Below are 23,029 nucleotides of genomic sequence, written 5' to 3'. Positions count from 1 at the left end.
GAATCACTGACCTGCAGTGAGAGGTTTGTGCATGAACAAGAAGACAGGACTCCAGATCACAGAAGCCCATTCTCAAAGGCAAGAGACAGAAACGCCTCTGCCTGTTTCTGACAGCAGCATGTCAACATTTTGATCTATTCATTCATTACTTTCTTGAAATATAACAACTCATTATTTTGACCTCATATTCTTAAGTAAATTAATCATTATCAGAAGATATTAAGTCAATATTTTGAGACAATATTGACTTAAAATTACAAAAATAATTATTTTCTCAAAACAGTGACTTAATATGTTGAAATGACAAATTTTCTTACAATTAAAATTAAGATTTAATATCTTGTGCTAATGCTTTATAAAAATGTTATTTTAAAATAATGTAGTTTTTAAAAATATTGATTAAATATCTCAATAACGACCTTTTATTTTCTTGAGAAAGTCATTTTCTGATATTAAGTCAGTATTTTTTTTTTAATTTGTAGACACTAATGTTCAACATTTTGAGAAAATATGTACTTTAAGATCTTAAGGTTTTGAGAAAATATAATAAAATCATTTTTTTGAGATACTAAGTCAGTATTCAAAGAAAAGAAGTCATTATTTTGAGATAAGTCAAAAAAAAAGTCAAAATGTTGACATACTATTGCAGAAACAGAACTCTTCCTGGCGGGTTTGGGCTTCCAGAACAGTCTCAATATTGTCTGTATTAAAAAGAAAAACACTTTTTGGCTGGAATCGCTTCTGAATGTTAAGAGGAAATCGGCAAAGTGCCTTGCTATGATGGGTAAAATGGTTCTCAGTAAATCAGAGTCAATCTAAGCCCACTAGAACTTCCCTGCGTCAAACTGCCTGAATGATCAACTTTGGTTCAGTATTTTCATCACTCAGCTGAATCATGTGACTCCACACTGTGACTTCATTTGTCACATCTGGAGTCTGTCTTTGCTGAAGGGGAATTCCACCATTTTTACAAAATTTCTCCATAACTCAGTGTGTGAGGTGTAATCAGAGAGGTTCAGATTGGGTTTGGTGTGAAATGGTTCAAACTTCTTTACAGTGGTGGTGATAGGAACCAGGCGTCACCATGACTACAACACCGATATAGACAGTTTATTTACCACTAGTGAACCTACACACATGGCATGTAGTGTTGATGGTGGAAAATAGTTGAAAAAAGAGTTTAACATGTTTATTTTTTAATAAAACCATTCAATTATGCAGAAATTTTGAAAGAAGGGTGGAATTCCCCTTTAACCAAGGCCTTGAAATCATGTGAAATGGCACTTTGCGTCCCAACAACTGATGCAACTGTTCAGGCACGACACCAAATCACTTTGGCAGGCTGTGTAGTGTTGCACTACATCCGCCATCCCAAAGTAAACTGACACGCTGGCTGAACTGACATTGGCATGTTTATGAGAACGACTCGATTCAGCCTTGAGCCCAATCTGCTGACTTCAGCTGGAGAAACATGAATAAACAGAGACATCAAGCCACTAAACACCTCCTGAATCGCTGCCTTCAGAAATATTTGGGAGGAGAAACACATTCCTTCCACAGCTCTTGTTCCAAGTGTCTCAATCTGTTGGTGTGGCACATGACTCTCAGGCCAAAAACTTTGGGACCAAAAAAATTAATAAATTATATTAAGACCACATTTTAAGCACACATCTTAGAAAAATTTAAAAAACACACACAATGCTGTATCACAGCTTTTCAGAGATCTGTACACTAAGCATAAAATACACCAGTGGTAAACTGCCACTGCCGACAGCCTGTCAGCCACTGTGACATTAATCTCAGCCTAATCTCTGCCTGCTGTCTGTCTATACAGCATATGGTCAATTCAGAGTTCAGTATCTGCCCACTGGCTTAGTTTATGGTCATTCTCAGCACTGCAGTAACACTGACGTGGTGGTGGTGTGTTAGTGTGTGTTGCGCTGGTCTGAGTGGATCAGATACACCTGTGATGCTGGAGTTTTTCAACACCTGAGTGTCGCTGCTGGACTGAGAACCAAAAATATTCAGCCAACAGTGTCCAGTGGGCTGTGACCACTGATGAAGGACTAGAGGATGACCAGCACAAACTGTGCAGCAGCAGATGAGCTATTGTCTCTGACTTTACATCTACAAGGTGGACCGACAAGGTAGGCGTGTCTAGTAGAGTGGACAGTGAGTGGACACAGTGTTTAAAAACTCCAGCAGCACTGCTGTGTCTGAGCCACTCGTACCAGCACAACACACACTAAAACACAACCATCACGTCAGTGTTACTTCAGTGCTGGGAATGATCCACCACCCAAATAGTACCAGCTCTGTGAGGGTCCATGGGGGTCCTGACCACTGAAGAGTACAAAGTAGTAACAAAGTGTCAGAGAAACACATCAGTCTGTAACTGTAGAACTACAAAGGTCTCCTAGGTGGTCAGTGGAGCTGATAGAATGACAGGGTGTGTAGAAACAAGGAGGTGGGCATTTACTGTCTTTGCTGGGTAGGTCATGGCTTTGTTATCTCATGCCAAACTGCCACTGTGCTGGCGAATTAATTCAAAGGTATAATAGTGGAATGCTATGAACTGGCTTAAGATTCACATTTTCAAATGACCAAAGCTGAACTGGAGAGAATTTAATGCCAAACTCAAATGCGACTGGGCCTTAACTGAGTTTCAAGTGTTAACTGTACATTCCAGGTCCAGCAGATAGAGATCAAGTGTTTATCACTTTAATGTGGAGTAGCCTTTCTGGAATAGACAATGCAGGGGTCAAGGCAGCCTTCGCTTCATATCTAGGAGAGCATGATGAGGTCAGTGGTGAACATTGTGGGGACACCAGTGAGTCTTGGGGTAAAGCAGGCAGTGGACCGTCTTAAACCTGTAGATGGAAAACATTCAGTAAATGAGCTGTAGAGACAAAAGCACTATCTCCAGATGCTAAGAAGTGCCGTTTTCCTTTTATGCAAAAGGAACCAAGTTAGGAGCCACATTTTATGTCCTTTTTACCATCTTGGCTGTAAATCACTATGTTTTAATGTACTCATGTAGGCCAACAAACTTAATATAAATGGAAACACAGACTGACTTTGCTCTGCTTTAAGCTTCAGCTCAGCTATAGCCACTTTTCTCGCATCTTCAGCAGGAAACCTTTCCAAAAAAGTAGTACAGTTTCTGTAAAATATCTTTCAGCTTCTCATTCGCCAGCTTCTTGTTCAAATGTTCAAACCTTAAATGGTGTCTGAGCCGCCAGAATGTAACTGTTGCACCATTTAAGGTGCAACTCCAGAGTTTTCGACCATTTACTGTTAAACTGCGTTGAATGATAAGCAGAGCTTTATTTTACTGTAAAGGAGGATTATTTTATTATTATTTTACCTACTAATCTAATTCAAGGCCACATGTTACCCCTGGTCTATCTAAATTAATGTAATGTACATTTTTAATTGGTGATGGTGACGGGATGGTTATAGTGTCACAGCTTCAACACTTTAAGCAAAGTTTTATGGCTCAAACTATTAAGCAACCTAACAAACACTGTCACTATCAGGTGTATTAGTACTCAAGTAATCTACAGGTTATTTTAATGATTAATCGTGCAATCAGAGTTTGACAAAAAGGCCAGTCAGTACAAACCATGACCAACTGTTTCTGTTTTGCCATTAAGTTTAATCATGTAGTTTTGCCCTGAACACTGTGACTTAAATAAATCTGATTCTGATGATTACCGTGAAGGATCTTCAGCCAAGGAGAAACCTCCTGCGATGCTGACCACGTTCCTCTTGTTCTCAAAGCCACCGTAGCTGAGTGTCACCTACAGGGAGAGAGGAAAACATATCACACAGAGGATAAAATCATTCTTATTGTGCAATTGACCCTAACTGAGGCAAGTGAGATGTGGGTTCTTTTGATGTACATCTGGACCTCCTGGATGAGTTGTCAATGCACTCTTGGTGAATTTTTAGTAGGCTGGACACTCCAGGGAAGGTTCACCTCTGTTCCCATTATCTCCATTTGTGGATAATGGCTCTCACAGTGGTTCGCTGGAGCTCCAGAGCCTCAGCAATGGCTATATTATCCTTTCTGGTTACAAAGCAGATTTCAAAGACGTTTCGCATCTGTATTTGAATCTCTTTAGAATGTGGCATCGTGGCATCGTGTGCTGCTTTTTTGAGACCCTCTAGCTGCTTCACATTGCCAGAAGGTTCGAATTCAGTGACGTTTGGATTCAACAGCTCTGGGTGTTGCCTGGGTGTGGTTAGTGAAACTGAACCCAATAGTTAATTCAATTTTGTTAACCGGTTAATTTAGTAGCTAAGGGGACAATGACTTTTTCACGTAGGGCCAGGTAGAGCCGAACCGCATTTCTCTTTTAATACATGAAATTCTGCCTTACCTTACCCTAACCCTAACTTTGTCTAATATTAAAAGCAGTTTTATGATCTTTCAACATTCAAGTATGACATATGTAGAGATAGAAGACACTGAAAGGGGGCAAATACTTTTACATTTACACTGTAAATCATTCACATGAGAACATGACAGGATTTAAACAGCTTCTACATCAGCTCTTTCCCTCCGACACCTTCAGATGCGCCACCTGACATGACGCGTAAGTGTGATGAATGTGGCAGGGACCTGTCTGAGAACGCTGTCAGTGCGCAGTCTCTGCAGGTTCTCCAGGTGGGAGTGGAAGAGCCGCGTGTGCTTCAGAGGAACCTCCAGTAAAGCCTCGATGATGTACCCTATCGTGCAGTCGTCAGGGAGACGGATTTTCTCCGCTGTAGTGATGAAGTTCCCCAGACTGGAACAGCAAACAGAACGTCATTTTTCATTCAAAGGCAATTCTGCTTTTAAACATCACTAGAGGCTTTAAACAATAAGATACAGTATTAAGCAAAGATTCGGACCAAGTAACAGGTTTTTGAAGATTTTCAAGGTTTTTTAAGTGAAAGCATGATCTCTACAGAGACACACTTTGCACAATTACTGTTTATCTGAATAAATTCAAATAAATAATAACTGGAGGATAAACTGTAATATAAAATATGGTCTGCACAAAAGGCACATTATATATTTTCTAGTCTCCACCACCCCCAACCCCCCAACCCCCCAACATGTTAAATAAACTGAAAACACGCACAAAAATTAGCCAAAAACCACCACATTTAAATATTATAGAACTTGTCACATACAAAACCTACAAAAACATGAAATTTTGCATACAAAAGTTTTTGTGACTGTCCCTTTTTAAGATTATCAATGGTATACAGTGTAAACACAGTATTCAATTCACAGAACCTATTGTCTTGCAAATAAATAAATAAATATAAATAAATAAATAAAAACACCAGTTGTTTACTTCTTTAGTTTTGTCCTGGGGCTATGACTCTAATTTAGCTAAACAGTGATTTTAGTAGCCTCATAGCTCCAGCTGATCGACTATAAAAGAAAAAAAATTGTAAATTTGATTATTCAGTGAACTAGGAGGTTAACAGAGTGAAACTCTTACCTCGCCCACGGACTCATCTTGAGTGCTAAGCCTCGACTGATGCAGAACCCGGCACCTCCAGTGGCGAACCAGAACTTAACAGACACCTGAAAACCACACAGACATGGAGGTTTAAGAGATCAGTGGCTTCATGCTGACAACACAAACACCAAACTACCCAGCAATGCTTAAAAACATTCGAAATAAAGACGTCACACCCTGTGATAACCAGGCTTTTAGTGCTGATTCTCAACAACAGCAGAAGAAGACACTCACTGATCCATCACTCTTAACCCTCTCGGCAGTCTCTATGGGGTGGTCCAGGCTGGGCCGGCCCAGGTACACATCCTGCGTATGGGAATAGGAGGATAGCAGCTGCAGGAGACTGGGGAGGATCACGTAATTATCGTCATCCACATGGCAGAACCATCTAGAGGACAGAGGAGAGAATGGAGAAAGGATAATGAAATGTAGTTTTATTGGTAATAAGTTATAGACCATATGTATCAAACATATGCAGTGAACAATATGGTAATGTATACAGTTTAGAAAATGGCAAACAAGAAACCAAGACACTTAAATTAAGTAACCCTTATGAGTCCCACAACAGGGAAATTTCACCTCCACCATCTAACCTGTCCATGCAGTGGAACACTACATACACACCATTGGCTTCCAGTTGCAAGGCTGGTTCCCTAACCTCCAGCCCATGACTGCCCCCCATAAGCACTGACCTCTTTAACTATGGATCAGGTGTTGAACAGACAGTGACACTAAATGGCCAATAATCAAGGCCCATTCATAAAAACACTAGTTTTAAAAAGATTCGCTGCAGATTTATGGGATATGTTTGAGAAATGAGAGTTTTCCTTCATGGACTCATTTTATGCTTTGGGTAAAATCTCTGTCACACCGCATCCTTGCCCTGCAGAACTACAGACTATGGACTCCAACTCCCAGAATTCTCTCGGAGATCATGTGGCAATGTCAACCAACCACGACCTGCTTCAGATAACAGCTTGATCTTAATATTAATTATCCCACCTGTTGCTCGCTCCCTAGACTTCTATAAAGACTTGCAAAGTGATGCCACTGTTTTTCAGAGCCTTTCCAAGCCTTTTCTCTCTTACATCTTAAATTAATTAGTATATCATTATTATAATTAAAGATTATTATATAATTCAGCAGAAAAAAGTGGAACTCCCCTTTAACCTCTTAAACTCCTCGAGATCACCAGTGGTTCCAAAACGCACCTCATATTCAAATAGATGGTGATGTCATTTTAAACCCTTAAAAAAGCTGAACCAAATCTGGGCTATAAACTATAAACAGACGGCGTCTTTTCAGGCGTCTCTTCTGCTCTGTAAACATTACTTTTATAAAATAACACAAAGAGCGTCTAAGATTTTTGGCTTTCAGCAGTAAATTGTAAGCATATAGTGAGGTGTAGATCATAAAACACATGTTCTGTTAATTTGAGGGATGCTTTAATAAAAATAAATAAATAAATAAATAAATAAATAAATAATAAATAAATAAAACAAAAATGTACATTTATTTAAGGTAGTTAATTCATAATTTGCCTTATGATTTATTCATGTCAATTCAGATGGACAAACCAAAATATACCCTGGAGAATAAGAGGTTAAACGTCAGAAATACTGTATTACATAATTTAACGCTTCTCGTTTTCATATTTATGGAAAACTGCATGTTGTGCAGCCTTAACGTTTGCAGTCCTTCACTGAGAAAAGGCCTCTTGCACTAAAGGGAGGACAAAACTCAACTTTTTCTGCGACTCGATGAACTTGTCATACTCCACAGACATCTTACAGCACAGGGCCTGACGAGTGTGGGCAGCTGAACAGTTGGTGTTGATGATGTTGGCACCTTGGATGGGAGGACAAAAAAGAAAAAAAAAAAAAACAGACAAACAACATACTGATGAGACGTACCGTGACCTCACCACATAAACGGATGGAAAGCTGAAATTAAATGAAGGCTGGACGGATGATGATGTGGATCAACATGAAGATTCCTTTAGTGTTACACAGTGGGAATACAGATTTGGGACCGTCTTAGGCCCAATCCCATTTCACCCCTCGCCCCTACCACTCAGCCCTACCCCTCTGTTTTGTGTGTTCACGTCTAGGGGTAGGGTGTCCCAATTCTTGTTGAGATAGAGGGGTAGGGCGAAGTGTTGGGACTACATGACCCTGAGGTTTTTCAGAGACTCCAAACAGAAAAACCAACAAGAGGCCAAAGAAACCCACAAATGTGAGAATTTTCTCCATAAAAAATTATGATAACCATCATATTAGCTTAGTTTAGTGTTATTTCAGTTATATTGGTCCTTTTCATAACAAGCATAAAAAAAAAATCACTAGTAACTGCTGACGTCTCAGGAGCTAAATTTCCCGTTCCACCTTAAATGGTGTAGCAGTTACACTCTGGTGCCTCAGGCATCAGAACTGCTGCTCTATTTAAGGTCGAACAGGAAAATTCGAACAAGAATCTGGAGAATATCTGACTTCAGCTTCATATCACTGAAGAATTAGTGGTGGGTGGTAATAAATAATTGCCCCCCTCTTTGAAGGCGTATGATCCCTAAATGTAACTAAAGCCCAGCAATTAGGAGCTGAACTTTCCCCTCCTCTGCTGTCACTGCAGACGGGCAGGGTCGCCTACAGAGCAGCGCTAGTAGCTATTAATGAAGTGATGCTCTTTTTATTTGAGGCTCCCATTTCAGAGGAAAGATCTCAATCACTACACCTTGTAACTCAGTTCCAAGAGGACAGGAGACACTCGAAAACTCGAGTACGTTGGGCCAAATCTGAAAGCAGCTGCAAATCTGTATCTGGGCTTTATGTTGCTGTATTACCTGCTTTCTTCTTCAGCTCCGCATCCTCACCATCAGTGAAGATAAACGTCTGCAAGAAACAAAAGGGGTTAGTGTTCCAGCTGGAGTGCAGTGGCTCCAGGGTTGGAGCTACACGGAGAGGTATGGTGAAACAACAGAGGTGTGAAGGCTTGCTGGATATTAACATCATTTTGTATGGTTCAAATCAATTCAACAGGATCCAATAGTTTAAACAGCTTGTATAATCTCCACTGAAAAACACTGACCATAAGAATGAGATGCTGTGGTGCCTAAGATCTCCATGCCCAATGCCAAGCATGGGCTAGAGGGTTATAAAGTAGCATGATAGTGGCTGATATAATTGATCAAAAACAGTTTGAGATGTTATGACTGTCAAATTTTATCTCAAATAGTAGCTTTTTGGTTGTTGTTCAAAAATGGTCATTTCTAAAAGCCATTTTTTTGGTATAATATTTAAAGAGTGACAGGATTTCCAGTGATCCTTGTCAATCTAGGGGCCCTTTAAAGCTCCCCTATGTAAAATATGGTGAGTGTGTGCTGCTGCGATTTGCCCTGTAAAGCCTGAAAATTGTTTAAATGTCAGAAGCGAGTTTTTCACGCCATGTCGTACGTCTTTATGTATTAATGCACACACAGACTCGAAAAGAAGGTCCGTATCGATGTTTCAGCCTCAAATGATCTCAGAATCAACATCACACTGATGAAGATGTGATGATAGTAGTAGATCATTCACTCACATCCTCAGAGCCGCTGCTTCACCAAGTTTAGACCGAGTTCTCTTTCAGTCATCAGAGTCATCCACTCGGGGAAGAAGCACAACCTACGCTACAGAATGTTCTGTCTGCAGTTACACCTTTCCACAAAGAGAAATGTGAGAGAGGTCTCCAAATTCCAAAAACAGTGCAGCTTTAAATTAGTAGATTTTATTGGAGAAATGAAACATCTGTCAGGCCATAAATTTGTAGAGATGCTTGTAATTCCAATCAAACTGGTATTGGCAGACAGTTGGTAAAAAAATATTTAACCAGACTGACGATTACATTTGACTGGTTTGATGTATCTACTGAATTTCAGAAGTTCGGAGTATTTAAATAACAGCATCTTTAACCTTCTACAGTGAGGAAAAAACATAAATTTGTCAATCATTTTATAAAGTGTGTATTTGTTTCAGCATCGAGAGATACAGCAAATTGAAAATCCTGTTCAGAGGCTATGTGACTTCAGCAAACCACAGTGAGAACCATCATTTCCAAATGGAGAAAACTTGGAATAGTGGGGAATCTTCCAAGAAGTGGCCGGCCTACCAACATTCCAAAAGCACAGCAATGACTCATCCAGGGAGTCACAAAAGAATCCAGACAAACATCTAAGGAACTGCAGGCCTCACTCAGTCACGATTCAGGGCTAGAAAGAGACTGAGGAAAATTGTATCCATGGGAAAAATCCACTGCTAACCAAGAGGAACAAGCTTCTCATATTTGCCAAAAAACACCATGACAATCAGTGTTTTGGAATAAGGTTCTGTGGTCTGATGAGTCACTAATTGCTTTTAGGAATATGGGTCCTGTTACGTCTGGTGTAAAACTAGCACAGAATTCCACAATAAGTACATCATACCAGCAGTGAAACATGGTGGTGGTAGTGTGATGCTGTGGGGAAGCTGGGTGACTTGCAGAACCATGAATTCTGCTCTCTATCGGGAAATCTTGCTGGAGAATGTCCAGACATCAGCCGTGATCTGAAGCACAAGTGCGGTTCGGTTCTGCAGCAAGACAATGATCCAAAGCACTAAAGCACATCCACCTCTGAATGGCTTTAAAGCAAAAAGGTTTCAGAGTTCAGATGCATGTGGCAAGATCTTAAAGTGGTGAGTCAAGCTCAAATGCTCTCCAAAGCAAAGAAGAGGGACCAGAATTCCCCCCATGGCAATGGGAAATACTGACCTCCAGTTATAGGAAATGTTCAGTTGCTGCTGTTTGCCAGTTCTAACAGTTCTAACTATTCATATAACTATAAAAATACTTTTTTTCACATGGGTGTGATCAATGTTGCAAAAATGTTCCTACAATATTTTTTTTTTGTGTTTCTACATGTTCCTTGTCATGTATCACATTATGTATAGGGATCTGAAACCATTCAGCGTGGAAAATATGCAAAAAAAAAAAAAAGAAATGAGGAAATAATTTTTCACGGCACTGTAAGTACTTTTAAAAATACTGTTTACTGGCATCGGCTGGGAATTCCCATTTCAGCGCATCCCTACAAACTTGAGTTCTTATCACCCACTTCTAGCTAATTCACAGGGAAATGCAGATGGAAAAAGGCTCCGAACCCAACCCCCAATGAATTAGACCAAAATGTCAGATTTGCTTACTCTGGGTTTGGACTACATAAACAATATCCGCCTCTTTGGAACACTGGACTTTCTCCTGCCTCTCTACCTCTGCTCAATGAACAGACAGCGTCCATCCACCACTAAACCATCCCTGCCTGGTAGGCTGCTGGCCAAACCACAGGCACGCAGAGCCCAACCTAGCCGTTCCAAAGGAGACGCCAGCCAGGCAGAGCTCCTCAGCTTAGTTCCAGCTGCAGGAGGACCAGAAACATCAGGACCAGATTGTTTTACGTCAGCCAAGTGCTGTTGCAATGTTTCTGGCAAGCATAGGATGTTAAGGGGGCATTAAGCAACCTAAACATTACCGCTGAAAACGAGATCTACAGTGTTATCTTACAAAATACGTTGTATGTCCAGAAGATCTGTTGACTCCAGAGTGTTAATAGTGAGTTTGTGCTGCAGTAACAGCCTCTGCTCTTCTGGGAAGGCTCTAGATGTTGAACACTGCTGTGAGGATTTGATTGAGCATTAGTGAGGTCATGTACTGATGTTGGATGGTCAGTTCTGGGTCACTCCAGCTCATCTTAAAGGTATTGGATGGAGCTCCATCACTCTAGGGAACACAGTTCCACTGCTCCACAGCCCAATGCTGGGGGGCTTTATACCCCTCTAGCCTATGCCTGGCACTAGGCATTGAGTCCTCATATGCAGCTGCTTGAAAACAGCTCATTCTATTGGTCAGTGCTTTTCTATGGAGATTATAGAAGCTGTGTCTGCAGTGGAGACCTTAAAGTAGCTGAATTGACTCATCAGAAGGACTGTCTGGATATTTTTGGACCATAGTGTATCTGTCCATTCGGACAAAAGCCTAGATTCTATAGAAATAGGTCACTGTGCAGCACTATTGTGGTTCTTTTACGGGTCAATTACAGAACGAAGAGAAACATGGATCTTTTTCCACAGTTGGGCTGCCAGGCCTGCGGACGCACTCTTGTTCCCCACTGAGCGATTTTATTCTACCTCATGGAAAAATAAGCTGCCACAAGAACAAAAGCTTCTTTCAGAACATCTGTGACTCTTTTTCGTTCCTGATTCGCCCTCACAATGAAGAGCTGTGGCTCTTCTTAACATCTGGGTTGCTACACTATGTATGTAACTACATACATAGTGTAGCAACCCAAATGTTAAGAAGAGCGATTCTGTCCTTTCAACAACAATCAAACCACTTTGGAAGCCACAATAATTTATGTCCATTTTACTATCTTGGCTGTTTCTCAGTATGTGCTGATGTACTAATATAAGCAAAAAAAAAAAAAAAAAAAAAACAGACGTACTTTGCTCTGCTTTAATCTTCTGCTCAGCTATAGCCGCTTTTATTACATCTCCAGCAGGAAACTTTTCCTCAAAATTTTTTGAGGAAAAAAACAGTTTCTTGTAAAATGCCTCTCAACGTTCGACTTTTTACGAGGCTGAAATCGCTTCTCATTCGCCAACTTCTTGTTCAAATTTTCCTGTTCCACCTTAAATGGTGCCAGAATGTAACTGCGGGACCATTTAAGATGAAACGGTAGAATTTGAACAAGCAAATGACTTTAGCTCGTCTCCAAATTATCGATGTTCATCTTAAATCTCTCTCTTTGCCATTTCGTGAGCTACTAGCAGGGCGAGACTATTGTCTGCGTTGCTATGGTGACAAGCAGTCTGTGCTGCTCTTCAGGGTTAAAGGTTCAATCAGCAGTTCTACATTAACTCCAGCGTTTACGACCATTTACTGTTAAACTGTGTTGAACGATCAGCAGAGCTTTATTTTACTATAAAGGATTATTTTAGTGTTACCTACTAATCTAATTCATCTGTGGAGCCGCAAGAGGGCGGTATAAGAGCTGCATGCAGCATTTTGGAGGCGCAGAACTTAATTCCTCACAATGTAATTACCAATGCAAGTATGTAGATGGCCATTAATATTAATGACTGAAACAGAAGAATAAAGGATTTTTCATTAATCTAATAACAGCTTGTGAGCTGTCTGAATAAAGAGTTCAGGCAAATCAGAAGCAATTAAACACCCTCATGATGCATACATGACAACGCAACCACAAGTAAAAGGCCTGCAACACTACAAGCCTGAAGACATAAAAAGTAGATATGTTGGCCAATTTACTGAAATTAACTTTCTGAAAATAATCACAATTTAAATCACAATCACGATTTTGGTGTGAAAAATCACGGATGCACAGCAATGTCACGACATTTGATCATTATCATGACGCTAAGGCCGAAAGATTTGGGGAGAATATCTAATTGTGAGTTTTGGGACCAATATTGTGACTGCAATTTAATTGTGATACATTTTTTGCGTACACTTTATTTGGATGGTCCACTTCAGATGGTTTGTAGATACTTAATTTAGTTTCAATTTACATTAAAACAAATAAACATGGCTCTAATCCCAACCCTAACCTTAACCTCCAACCAAAACCTAAACCCAACCCTGGGTCTGGTCCAAATCCCAACCCTGGTCCAAATCCTAACCCCAACTCCACCACCCCTCGTTAGAATCAGAGTTTCAACAGATAGTTTGTTAACAATTTGAACATCTGTAGATGATCTACAGGGGCTTATAATCGACTATAAATAATAAAGTAAGACTTTTTTTCAATAAATTAAGGTCCTATCCTGTTATTTTTGGCCAACCTTTTCTGGCTCAAGGCATGAAAACTACCATTTACTGCCAGTTCTTTGTGGCTGGGATGTTGCAGCACATTAGTGTTTTGTTGGAATGGTGTTTATTCATCCCACTTCCAACAGTGCCTATACATCATCACTACCAGAGCAAAACCTTGTATCTACCCTCTTAAAAAAAGCCCTGTTTAACTGGTTTCAGTGCAGGCCAGTGTGTGAAATGTTAAATAATAATCACTGTCTGGACAGTTTTGAAAGTTCTGATGGCAGATTTTAAATGTGACACTACCAGTGCATTGTGTCTGTTGCTAAACATTGTGATACACATCTTGTATCGTGAGAACTGTGATATTATATTTTTCCCATATCACCCCCCTGCAGTCCAGCACTACATTTATCTCTGATGAACTGCTTTGAGCTTGACAAGAGCCCAAAATCTGGTGTTAGGAAACAGCCCTGCCTGAGGCCAAAACTATTACTCAATGTTTGCCACCTACATAAAAGACTGAACGCGCACTAGCTCTCCAGAAGGAGAGCAATAAAAACATTGCATAACGTCATTTCTTAGAGTAAAACCCCAAGAGCCAAACCTCTCCTCAAAAAACAGCCTCGATTCAGGGGGCTGCCTGACACCCTTCTGGTGCCATAGCTTCCTGCGAGTATTCTTGAGCGAAAGCAAACACAGCGGCTTCTACATGTGTCTCCCGGGCTCAGGTTGCTGAGGAACTTCCTCCTCTGGGGGGGGGGGGACCAAACATCACCCCTACCCACCAACACCAAGGCATGCAGCCAAAAAGCTGCCTCTCCTCCCCCTCATCTGGCCTTCGCAGGCTGCCGTCACCATTAACACCTCCGAAAACCTGCTGTGTTCGGTCACCCTGCCTGAGCTCGGCAGCTGCCTGCTAATCCCGCGCTAGAACCGCATGTTAGAACCAGTCTCAAATGAGCGATACCGTCTTCCTCACATATGGTCTGTGTGCCCAGGGGAAGAATGAGGAGGAGGAATGTGGATGAAAAAGGGAAAGAAAATGAAAGATCTGGCCACCAAACAACATCAGCTTTGCTCCTACATGGCTCCTTACAGCTCATGGAAATGGAATGTGGACTAGCCTGCGGTCTCTAAGATGGTTCTTTGCTCAATGCCACTTCTGGTTCCTTAAAGTACCTTCCGATGGATGGTTCCTTTCCCTTATGCAAAGCTTCATTCAGCTCTGAAAGTTCACACTCGCACATCTACACTCTCTAAAAAGATGTTAAGGTTGTTAAGGGTTTTAAGAAACTGGTTTTTAAGAAAATGGTTAAGAAACTGGGTTTTAAGAAAATGGTTCTATATAGAACACTCAAAGAACCCTTTGCATGACTAAATGGTTCTTTGCATGGGGAAATGGTCCTTCAGATTGATGGAGAATGTGTTTTAAATAGGGATTCTATATAGAATCTTTTTAAAAAGAGTACTATATAGCACCAAAAAAGGGCTCTTCTAATGTAACAAGCTTTTCGTGCTATATAGAACCCAGTTCTAAAATTTTCTTTATAGAACCATCTACAGCACACTCTCCATCAATCTGAAGAACCATTTCACCATGCAAAGAACCATTTAAGCATGCACATTGTCCTTTCAGTGTTCATGGTTCTAGACAGAACCACTGTCTCTACTAAAGAACCTTTGAAGAACCATATTGTTTTAAAGGTGTACTTTTGGTCTGTTCCAACATAGCGGACCTCAGCAGAAATATTGTGACTTCTTGTGTTTCGCGAAAACATCTTGAAACACTGTGACGTTTATTTTTTGCCATATTGCTCAACCCTAACATAAAGGTTCTTTATACCTACATAAGAGTCTTTGGGCAAGACTCCCAACACTGCCTTCATCTTCCTGTGTAAAACGATCAGATTTTAAGTTACTCTGGATAAATCTGCCAAATACCGTAAATGTAAATGACTAATACAGTGTATCACAAAAGTGAGTACACCCCTCACATTTCTGCAGATATTTAAGTAAATCTTTTCATGGGACAACACTGACAAAATGACACTTTGACACAATGAAAAGTCGTCTGTGTGCAGCTTATATAACAGTGTAAATTTATTCTTCCCTCAAAATAACTCAATATACAGCCATTAATGTCTAACACCCCTAAATGTCCAAATTGAGCACTGCTTGTCATTTTCCCTCCAAAATGTCATGTGACTCGTTAGTGTTACTAGGTCTCAGGTGTGTTCAAATTTGTAGTACAGCTCTCACACTCTCTCATACTGGTCACTGAAAGTTCCAACATGGCACCTCATGGCAAAGAACTCTCTGAGGATCTTAAAAGATGAATTGTTGCGCTACATGAAGAGGCTACAAACAGACTGCCAACACCCTGAAACTGAGCTGCAGCACAGTGGCCAAGATCATCCAGCGTTTTAAAAGAGCAGGTTCCACTCAGAACAGACCTCGTGTTGGACGTCCAAAGAAGCTGAGTGCACATGCTCAGCGTCACATCCAAATGCTGTCTTTGAAAGATAGGAGCAGGAGTGCTGTCAGCATTGCTGCAGAGATTGAAGAGGTGGGGGGTCAGCCTGTCAGTGCTCAGACCATACGCCGCACACTACATCAAATTGGTCTGCATGGCTGTCACCCCAGAAGGAAGCCTCTTCTGAAGACACAAGAAAGCCCGCAAACAGTTTGCTGAAGACATGTCAACAAAGGACATGGATTACTGGAACCATGTCCTATGGTCTGATGAGACCAAGATTAATTTGTTTGGTTCAGATGGTCTCAAGCATGTGTGGTGGCAATCAGGTGAGGTGTACAAAGATAAGTGTGTCATGCCTACAGTCAAGCATGGTGGTGGGAATGTCATGGTCTGGGGCTACATGAGTGCAGCAGGTGTTGGGGAGTTACATTTCATTGAGGGAAACATGAACTCCAATATGTACTGTAAAATACTGAAGCAGAGCATGATCCCCTCCCTCCGGAAACTGGGTTGCAGGGCAGTGTTTCAGCATGATAATGACCCCAAACACACCTCTAAGATGGACTGGCCAAGCATGTCTCCAGACCTAAGCCCAACAGAACATCTTTGGGGCATCCTCAAGCGGAAGGTGGAGGAGCGCAAAGTCTTGAATATCCACCAGCTCCGTGATGTCGTCATGGAGGAATGGAAAAGCATTCCAGTGGCAACCTGTGAAGCTCTGGTAAACTCCATGCCCAGGAGAGTTAAGGCAGTTCTGGAAAATAATGGTGGCCTCACAAAATATTGACACTTCAGGAACTGTCTCTTGGGGGGGTGTACTCACTTTTGTTGCCGGTGGTTTAGACATTAATGGCTGTATATTGAGTTATTTTGAGGGAAGAATAAATTTACACTGTTATATAAGCTGCACACAGACGACTTTTCATTGTGTCAAAGTGTCATTTTGTCAGTGTTGTCCCATGAAAAGATATACTTAAATATCTGCAGAAATGTGAGGGGTGTACTCACTTTCGTGATACACTGTAAGCCACTTTGGCCATTTTTAGCTTGTATTTCAATAGATGTATATAATGAAAGAAGACAATTAAATCATTAATTGCAATTACTTTCCTGGAGAAACTGTACTAATTTTTCCATTTACATTCTGGATTCTGAGACTAAAATACAAGCTGGGACATGATTTAGTTCAACAACAACACAAATGCAACTCTTATCCAAATATCGTACAGTTTTCTGCCTTTTTTTGGTAAAAACTTGATGCTCACCATACCAAAACCAAAAGGCTGATACGCAGGGATTTTGGCAGGCATCTTCTTTTAAGACACTAAATCTTCTACAAATCTTTGTAAAAGAAATAAAAAATTTGTGCTCTGCTGCCTCCATAACGGCACACAGAGCTGGGATTTAAACTTTTTAATCCAGAGGGACGTCAGTGGAACTTAAAAGCTGTTTAGCTGTGGGTGCTTCGCCACTACACCAACTGCTTTTCAAACATGGTTCTTTTATGGAACCATTCAGATGCTCTTTGTGGTACTAATTTTTCCTAATTAGTTTTTGGCTCGGATGTACGGTTGTTGGAAAAACCTGGTTCTAACTGGTTCTAACTAGTTATACAGTCGTATGCAGAAATGCTGAACATCAGCAAATTACATGTTTTGGTTAATATTCTAAGAGGAAATAAGCTTAACACACCCTCCACAAAGAATGCACTTAAATATGGAATTGTCTCCTGCAGGTTTTAGTGCATGATTTCTATTTATTTGCTATTTATTGAGATTTACATTACATAAAACATAACATACATCTTAACTACTGCCATGGACCACATTTTATGATATGTATTTTTTTTCTTTGTATGTGAACTTCAGTAAATAAAGAGTAGTTGTAGTAAACAGTACATGTGCAGAAGTGTGTTTTCTATAGAGGACGTTAACACATAATTTGACCAGGGGTGCCCTAACTTTTGCATTCCACTGTAGAACCTTTGCATTATATATTTAAACTTTGTCCAGACATTCTATTAACACTGAAAAAGAGAACCAAAGGTGGTTCTTCACCCCACTGAACCCTCTTTGGCACCTTTATTTTGAGGACTGCATATACAGGAGTGCTACGGCACCAGCAGTCGAGCTCTACCATGCCAGAAGTGCTCGCTGACGGTGTTGACGTGATGGAATGGCGAGTGTCCAGAGGCCTACTCCCCTACCTGTTCCTTGGCTTCCGACACCCAGGTCTGAAATAGCAACTGCAGCCGTGACTTGTGATACTTCCTAGTGGTCTTAACAGCGATAAAAATGTCCTTCAGCTCCAGAGGCTCCCTGGACTGAGAGCCAGGCAAGCTGGCATGAGGCGCGTTCCCTTCCGGCCTCCGGGGTCCAGCCTCAGGAGGATGCGGCCGGGTGACGCTGAAATCCTTGACATTACCGGCAGCGCTGTGCCCGGTGGCATTGCGGGTGCTGTGGGGTTTGTTCCCTCTCCCGGCTCTGGTGGGCCTGGCATGGGGCCGAGGCTGGGGGGGCTCCCCCTGGCGCTGAGGTGTCTGCAGGGTGGAGATTAGCAGCAGCAGCAGGGCACAGAGGGCCAAGGAGACCAGGAAGCAGCGTTTGCTGATGCCAATGGAGGACAAATGCATTCTTCCTGTGCTCAGTGCCAGCTCAGCTCAGCCGCCTGGGCTCGGCCACCTCTGCTCTCCAGTGCCCATCTTCAGTGCAGCAAACTGGACCCTGATCCAAGAGACAAAGTGAAATACTGATTAATAGGGCTGGACAATATGACAACATACATAACAACATTATGACCACCTCCTTGTTTCTACGCTCACTGTCTATTTTATCAGCTCCACTTATTGTATAGGTGCACTTTGTAGTTCTACAGTTACAGACTGTAGTCCATCTGTTTCTCTGATACTTTGTTACCCTGTTCTTCAGTGGTCAGGACCCCCACGGACCCTCACAGAGTAGGTACTATTTGGGTGGTGGGTCATTCTCAGCACGGCAGTAACACTGATGTGATGGTGGTGTGTTAGTGTGTGTTGTGCTCGTGCTGCTGGAGTTTTTAAACACTGTGTCCACTCACTGTCCACTCTATTAGACACTCCTACCTTGTCAGTCCACCTTGCAGATGTAAAGTCAGAGACGATAGCTCATCTGCTGCACAGTTTGTGTTGGTCATCCTCTAGTCTTTCATCAGTGGTCACAGGACGCTGATAGCTGGATATTTTTGGTTGATGGACTATTCTCAGTCCAGCAGTGACACTGAGGGGTTTAAAAACTCCAGCAGCACTGCTGTGTCTGATCCACTCAGACTAGCACAACACACACTAACACACCATCACCACGTCAGTGTTACTGCAGTGCTGAGAATGATCCACCACCCAAATAGTACCTGCTCGGTCCATGGGGGTCCTGACCACTGAAGAACAGGGTAAAAGGGGGCTAACAAAGTATGTAGAGAAACAGATGATATAAATACTGAAAAAAATCCCCGTGTTCAGAGTTAATGATAGTAATTTTTTAAATATAGCACTACTGGCTGTTTTTTCTCAGTTCCAACTGATCAGATGTGAAATATCATGAAAGGTATTGCAATATTTTTGCCATATTGTCCACCTCTACAATTATGTACTGCTGTCATAATAGATTACAGCTCAATATTCATATGATGGTATTAAAAACAAAATACGTACATGATATACTGCTGTCATATCGCGCACCTCTAGAAACAAATGGGACCAGAATTTTTTCCAAGTAATTTTGTTCCATTTCTTTTGGTCCATTTATCATGAAATTTACACACGATGTAAAGGATGACAGACGTTTTCAAAATATCTCAAAAACTGGAAAATTACGTTTACATTCATATTTATGGCATTTGACAGACGCTCTCATCCAGAGCGACTTACAATTGGATCATTTTTACACAGGTAGGCGAAGGTAGTGTTAGGAGTCTTGCCCAAAGACTCTTATTGGTATAGTGTAGGGTGTTTAAAGACAGCAGCGATATTATGCAAGTATGAAACACAACATTGTGATACCCATCACGTACCGGGAAAAAGGCCCCAAGTATCATAGTGTCATTTATATCTACCTCCCTGAAATGATAAACGTTATCAGAGACACAAAATCAGCAGTGTTATTTATGATTATCTGACACCGTCTCTGTCTAAACGTCACTGTTTATAATTCTTGGAATTATTTTTATAAATGCTGGGTTTGGGCTGGCATTGGCAATCATTTCTCAGCTGTCTTGGTCAACTCTAGGACGAGTCTGTGCCATCAATGTGAGCAATTTCCTGCCGTCTATTTTCAGAGCAGCAATGATACCTCAACCGGTAACAGATGTGGAGACTGGAAGCTGAAACGTCCGCCTGCAGTTAATCATAACCTTCCTCTAAATCAACTGCTTTAGCTCCAGCTTCCAGCAGACAGCTAGAAAGGGCCCATATCCTCTTATCCTCTAGAATAAGAGGCCCCTGAGGCCCACTTATTATATGTGTATGGGATTATGTATCAAAAATAGCTGTAATTACATTATTATTATAACTATTTCCAAGCACTCTTCATCCCTTAGAACTAAGCTGCCTATTTTTGTTTACATCAGTTTATTTAAAACTACACTTTTAAAAATGAAGGTGCTTTAATAAAGAAAATATTTTTGTATAGAACCATGAACACTCAAAGAACCCTTTGCATGATTAAAGGGCCCTATGCACGGTGAAATGGTTCTTCAGACTGATGGAGAATGTGTTGTATTTGGTTCTGAATAGCAACAGGATTCCTCTACTGTTACAATGTCAAACCTGTAACAATAGAATAACCCTTTTTGGTGCTATAGAGAACCCGTCTCAAAAAAGTTCTATATAGAACCATATAAAACACAATCTACATCAATATGAAGGACCATTGTACCATGCATAGAGCCCTTTAATCATGCAAGGGGCTCTCTGAGTGTTCATGGTTCTATACAGAACCACTTCCTTTATTAAAGAACCCCTGAAGAACCTTCTTACCCTTAAATGGTAAGACCCTGAAATTTAGCACACCCAACCTTTTGGAAATGGTTCTGTATGGCTTGAAAAAGGTTTCTGCTATTGTTACAAGCAGAGCACCTTATCTACACTCCTTTAAAAGTTATTTAGCAAAAACAAGGGTTCTATTTAGAACCATGAGTTCTATACAGAACCATTTCATGCTTGAATGTTTCCTTGCACACTGGAAATGTTCTTTAGATTGATGGAGAATGTGCTGTATATGGTTCTAGACAGAACATTTTTAAATGGTTCTACATAGCCCAAAAAAGGGGTTGTTCTAATGTCTAAGATTGACATTGAACCTACAGAAGTAACATTTTTGGTGCTATATAGATCCATTTTACCATGCAAATAACCGTTACGCATTGAAATGGTTCTGTACAGAACTTAGGGTTATAAACAGAGCCACTGTTTTGCTAAAGGATCCTTGTAAAGCATTATATATTATTACATAAATATTATTATTATTTACCAGAACACACTGTAGTAATCACAATGATTTCCCATTTTTATGTGTAAATCTATCATTATCGGTACTGGTTTCGAGAAACCGCCGGTCTCGGTACGACTTGGTATCGGATCGAAAAGAAAGTCGATGTTATCGATATCATCGATGTTATCGTCCACCTCTACCAGCTGTTAGCAGCTCAGACCCAAAACAAAGCTGAACTAGGCTAGCTAACGCTAGTAGCTACTTGTAAACGACCCTATTTTGGGTGTTCCTGTCAAAAAGTGGCCCAAACAAAGTCTCCTCAGCTAAAAAAGACCAGATTAAACCACTTTATTCACTTCCTGAGCCATTCAGAAACGACGAGGCTGGAGCTCGAATCTCCCCGTTCCACCTTAAATGGTGCAGCAGTTAAGCTACGTACCGAGTTCATTCAGAACGGAACTGCTGCAGCATTTAAGGTGGAACGGGGAATTCTAGTACAGATAGTAAGCAAAATAACTGCAGCTCAGTCCGACGGTGAGAGTTAAAGTGCCTTAAGGCTGACTTACCACCGCAGAGCAGAGAAGTCCGTCCCTCTTCGAGCACTTCTCTCCTCTTCATCCTCACTCCGGTCACATATAAACGGGAAATAAAGCTCGAGAACGGGATTTAACGGGAAAACGGACAGATATCCTACGAAATGAAGACACTACAGGTTTTCCAGGTCGTCCTAACTGAATAGAAACACCCGCTTTTTCACTGTTATTGCTGTTATTGTGTCTCTCGTCTTCAGCTGAGCATTGCAGCTCATCCAGCCACTGCTGCAGCGGTGCTGGCTTCAGCCCAGCGCCAACTCGCCCTTAAAACACTACACACCAGGCGCCGGCGACACCACTGATTATCCGCCGGACATCCATCGGTGTCCACCGCATTAAATGACCTCTCTTTCTGTTTCTGTGTTCGATGCCAAGTCCAGCCTGCACTGGTTTACCGCTGCATTCTAATAAAAGAGCACTTTAAACCCATTTCACACGTTTTTCCCTTTTACCGTATTTACCCGAAGTTACGCGACTCGACGATTCCAGCGTTCAAGGAGGAGGAGGAGGAGGAGGAGGCGTGTCGATTTAAAGGGGAACTCCACCGATTTTTCAAAATTGATGCGGTTTGGTGTGAAAACACTCCAAAGACATGCAATCAGGCCAATTGGACATGCTGACTTGAGCCTAAGTGTGGGTGTGAGTGTATATGTCTGTCTGCCCTGCGATGGACTGGCGAGCTGTCTAGGGTGTATCCTGCCTTAACCCAATGACTGCTGGGTTAACCCTCCCCCAAAGGCCCACTTATTATATGAATATGGGATTATGTGTCAAAAATAGCTGTAATTACGTTATTATTATGACTATTTCCAAGCAGCCTATTTCTGTTTACATCAGTCCACTTAACACTACACTCTTAGAAATGATGGTTCTTCAAGGGTTCTGTAATAAAGAAAATGACTATGTAGATCCTTTCCATGGTGAAATGGTCCTTCAGACTGATGGAGAATGTGATTCCTCTACTGTTACGATGTCAAGCCTGTAACAATAGAATAACCCTTTTTGGTGATATAGAGAACCTGTATCAAAAATGGTTCTATATAGAACCATGTACAACATGTTCTCTAGCAATCTGAAGAACCATTTCACCATACATAGAGCCTTTTAGTCATGCAAGGGGCTCGTTTTCTATAC

The 23,029-nt window shown here is 41.2% G+C and overlaps 1 protein-coding gene across 1 annotated transcript; it reads right to left on the bottom strand.

Annotated features, from left to right (window-relative positions):
- Positions 1-2,610: 2,610 nt before the first annotated feature.
- On the bottom strand, positions 2,611-22,332 carry rfng (RFNG O-fucosylpeptide 3-beta-N-acetylglucosaminyltransferase). The gene is made up of 9 exons (XM_017725381.2): positions 21,869-22,332; positions 18,047-18,563; positions 8,362-8,410; positions 7,268-7,370; positions 5,757-5,910; positions 5,502-5,587; positions 4,628-4,793; positions 3,718-3,803; positions 2,611-2,870 (listed from the first exon to the last, which is right to left on the bottom strand). The coding sequence occupies exons 2-9, from the start codon at positions 18,470-18,472 to the stop codon at positions 2,804-2,806; spliced, it is 1,137 nt and encodes a 378-aa protein (XP_017580870.1). The 5' UTR covers positions 18,473-18,563; positions 21,869-22,332; the 3' UTR covers positions 2,611-2,803.
- Between the last annotated feature and the right edge of the window lie 697 nt (positions 22,333-23,029).

The sequence above is a fragment of the Pygocentrus nattereri genome, chromosome 13 (assembly GCF_015220715.1).
Source record: "Pygocentrus nattereri isolate fPygNat1 chromosome 13, fPygNat1.pri, whole genome shotgun sequence".
Lineage (NCBI taxonomy): Eukaryota > Metazoa > Chordata > Actinopteri > Characiformes > Serrasalmidae > Pygocentrus > Pygocentrus nattereri.
Note: the sequence above shows the minus strand (reverse complement) of the source record. Positions and strands in the feature narration are given on the sequence as shown.

What these genes read in the sequence shown, in the direction of transcription:
- rfng (XM_017725381.2), bottom strand. Translation starts at nt 18,472, where the DNA reads ATGCATTTGTCCTCCATTGGCATCAGCAAACGCTGCTTCCTGGTCTCC. An exon ending in TTCATCGAGTCGCAGAAAAA is followed by an intron (nt 5,911 to 7,267) that starts GTTGAGTTTTGT and finishes TCTGTCCTCTAG; the next exon opens with ATGGTTCTGCCATGTGGATG. An exon ending in GGGTTAAGAGTGATGGATCA is followed by an intron (nt 5,588 to 5,756) that starts GTGAGTGTCTTC and finishes TGTGGTTTTCAG; the next exon opens with GTGTCTGTTAAGTTCTGGTT.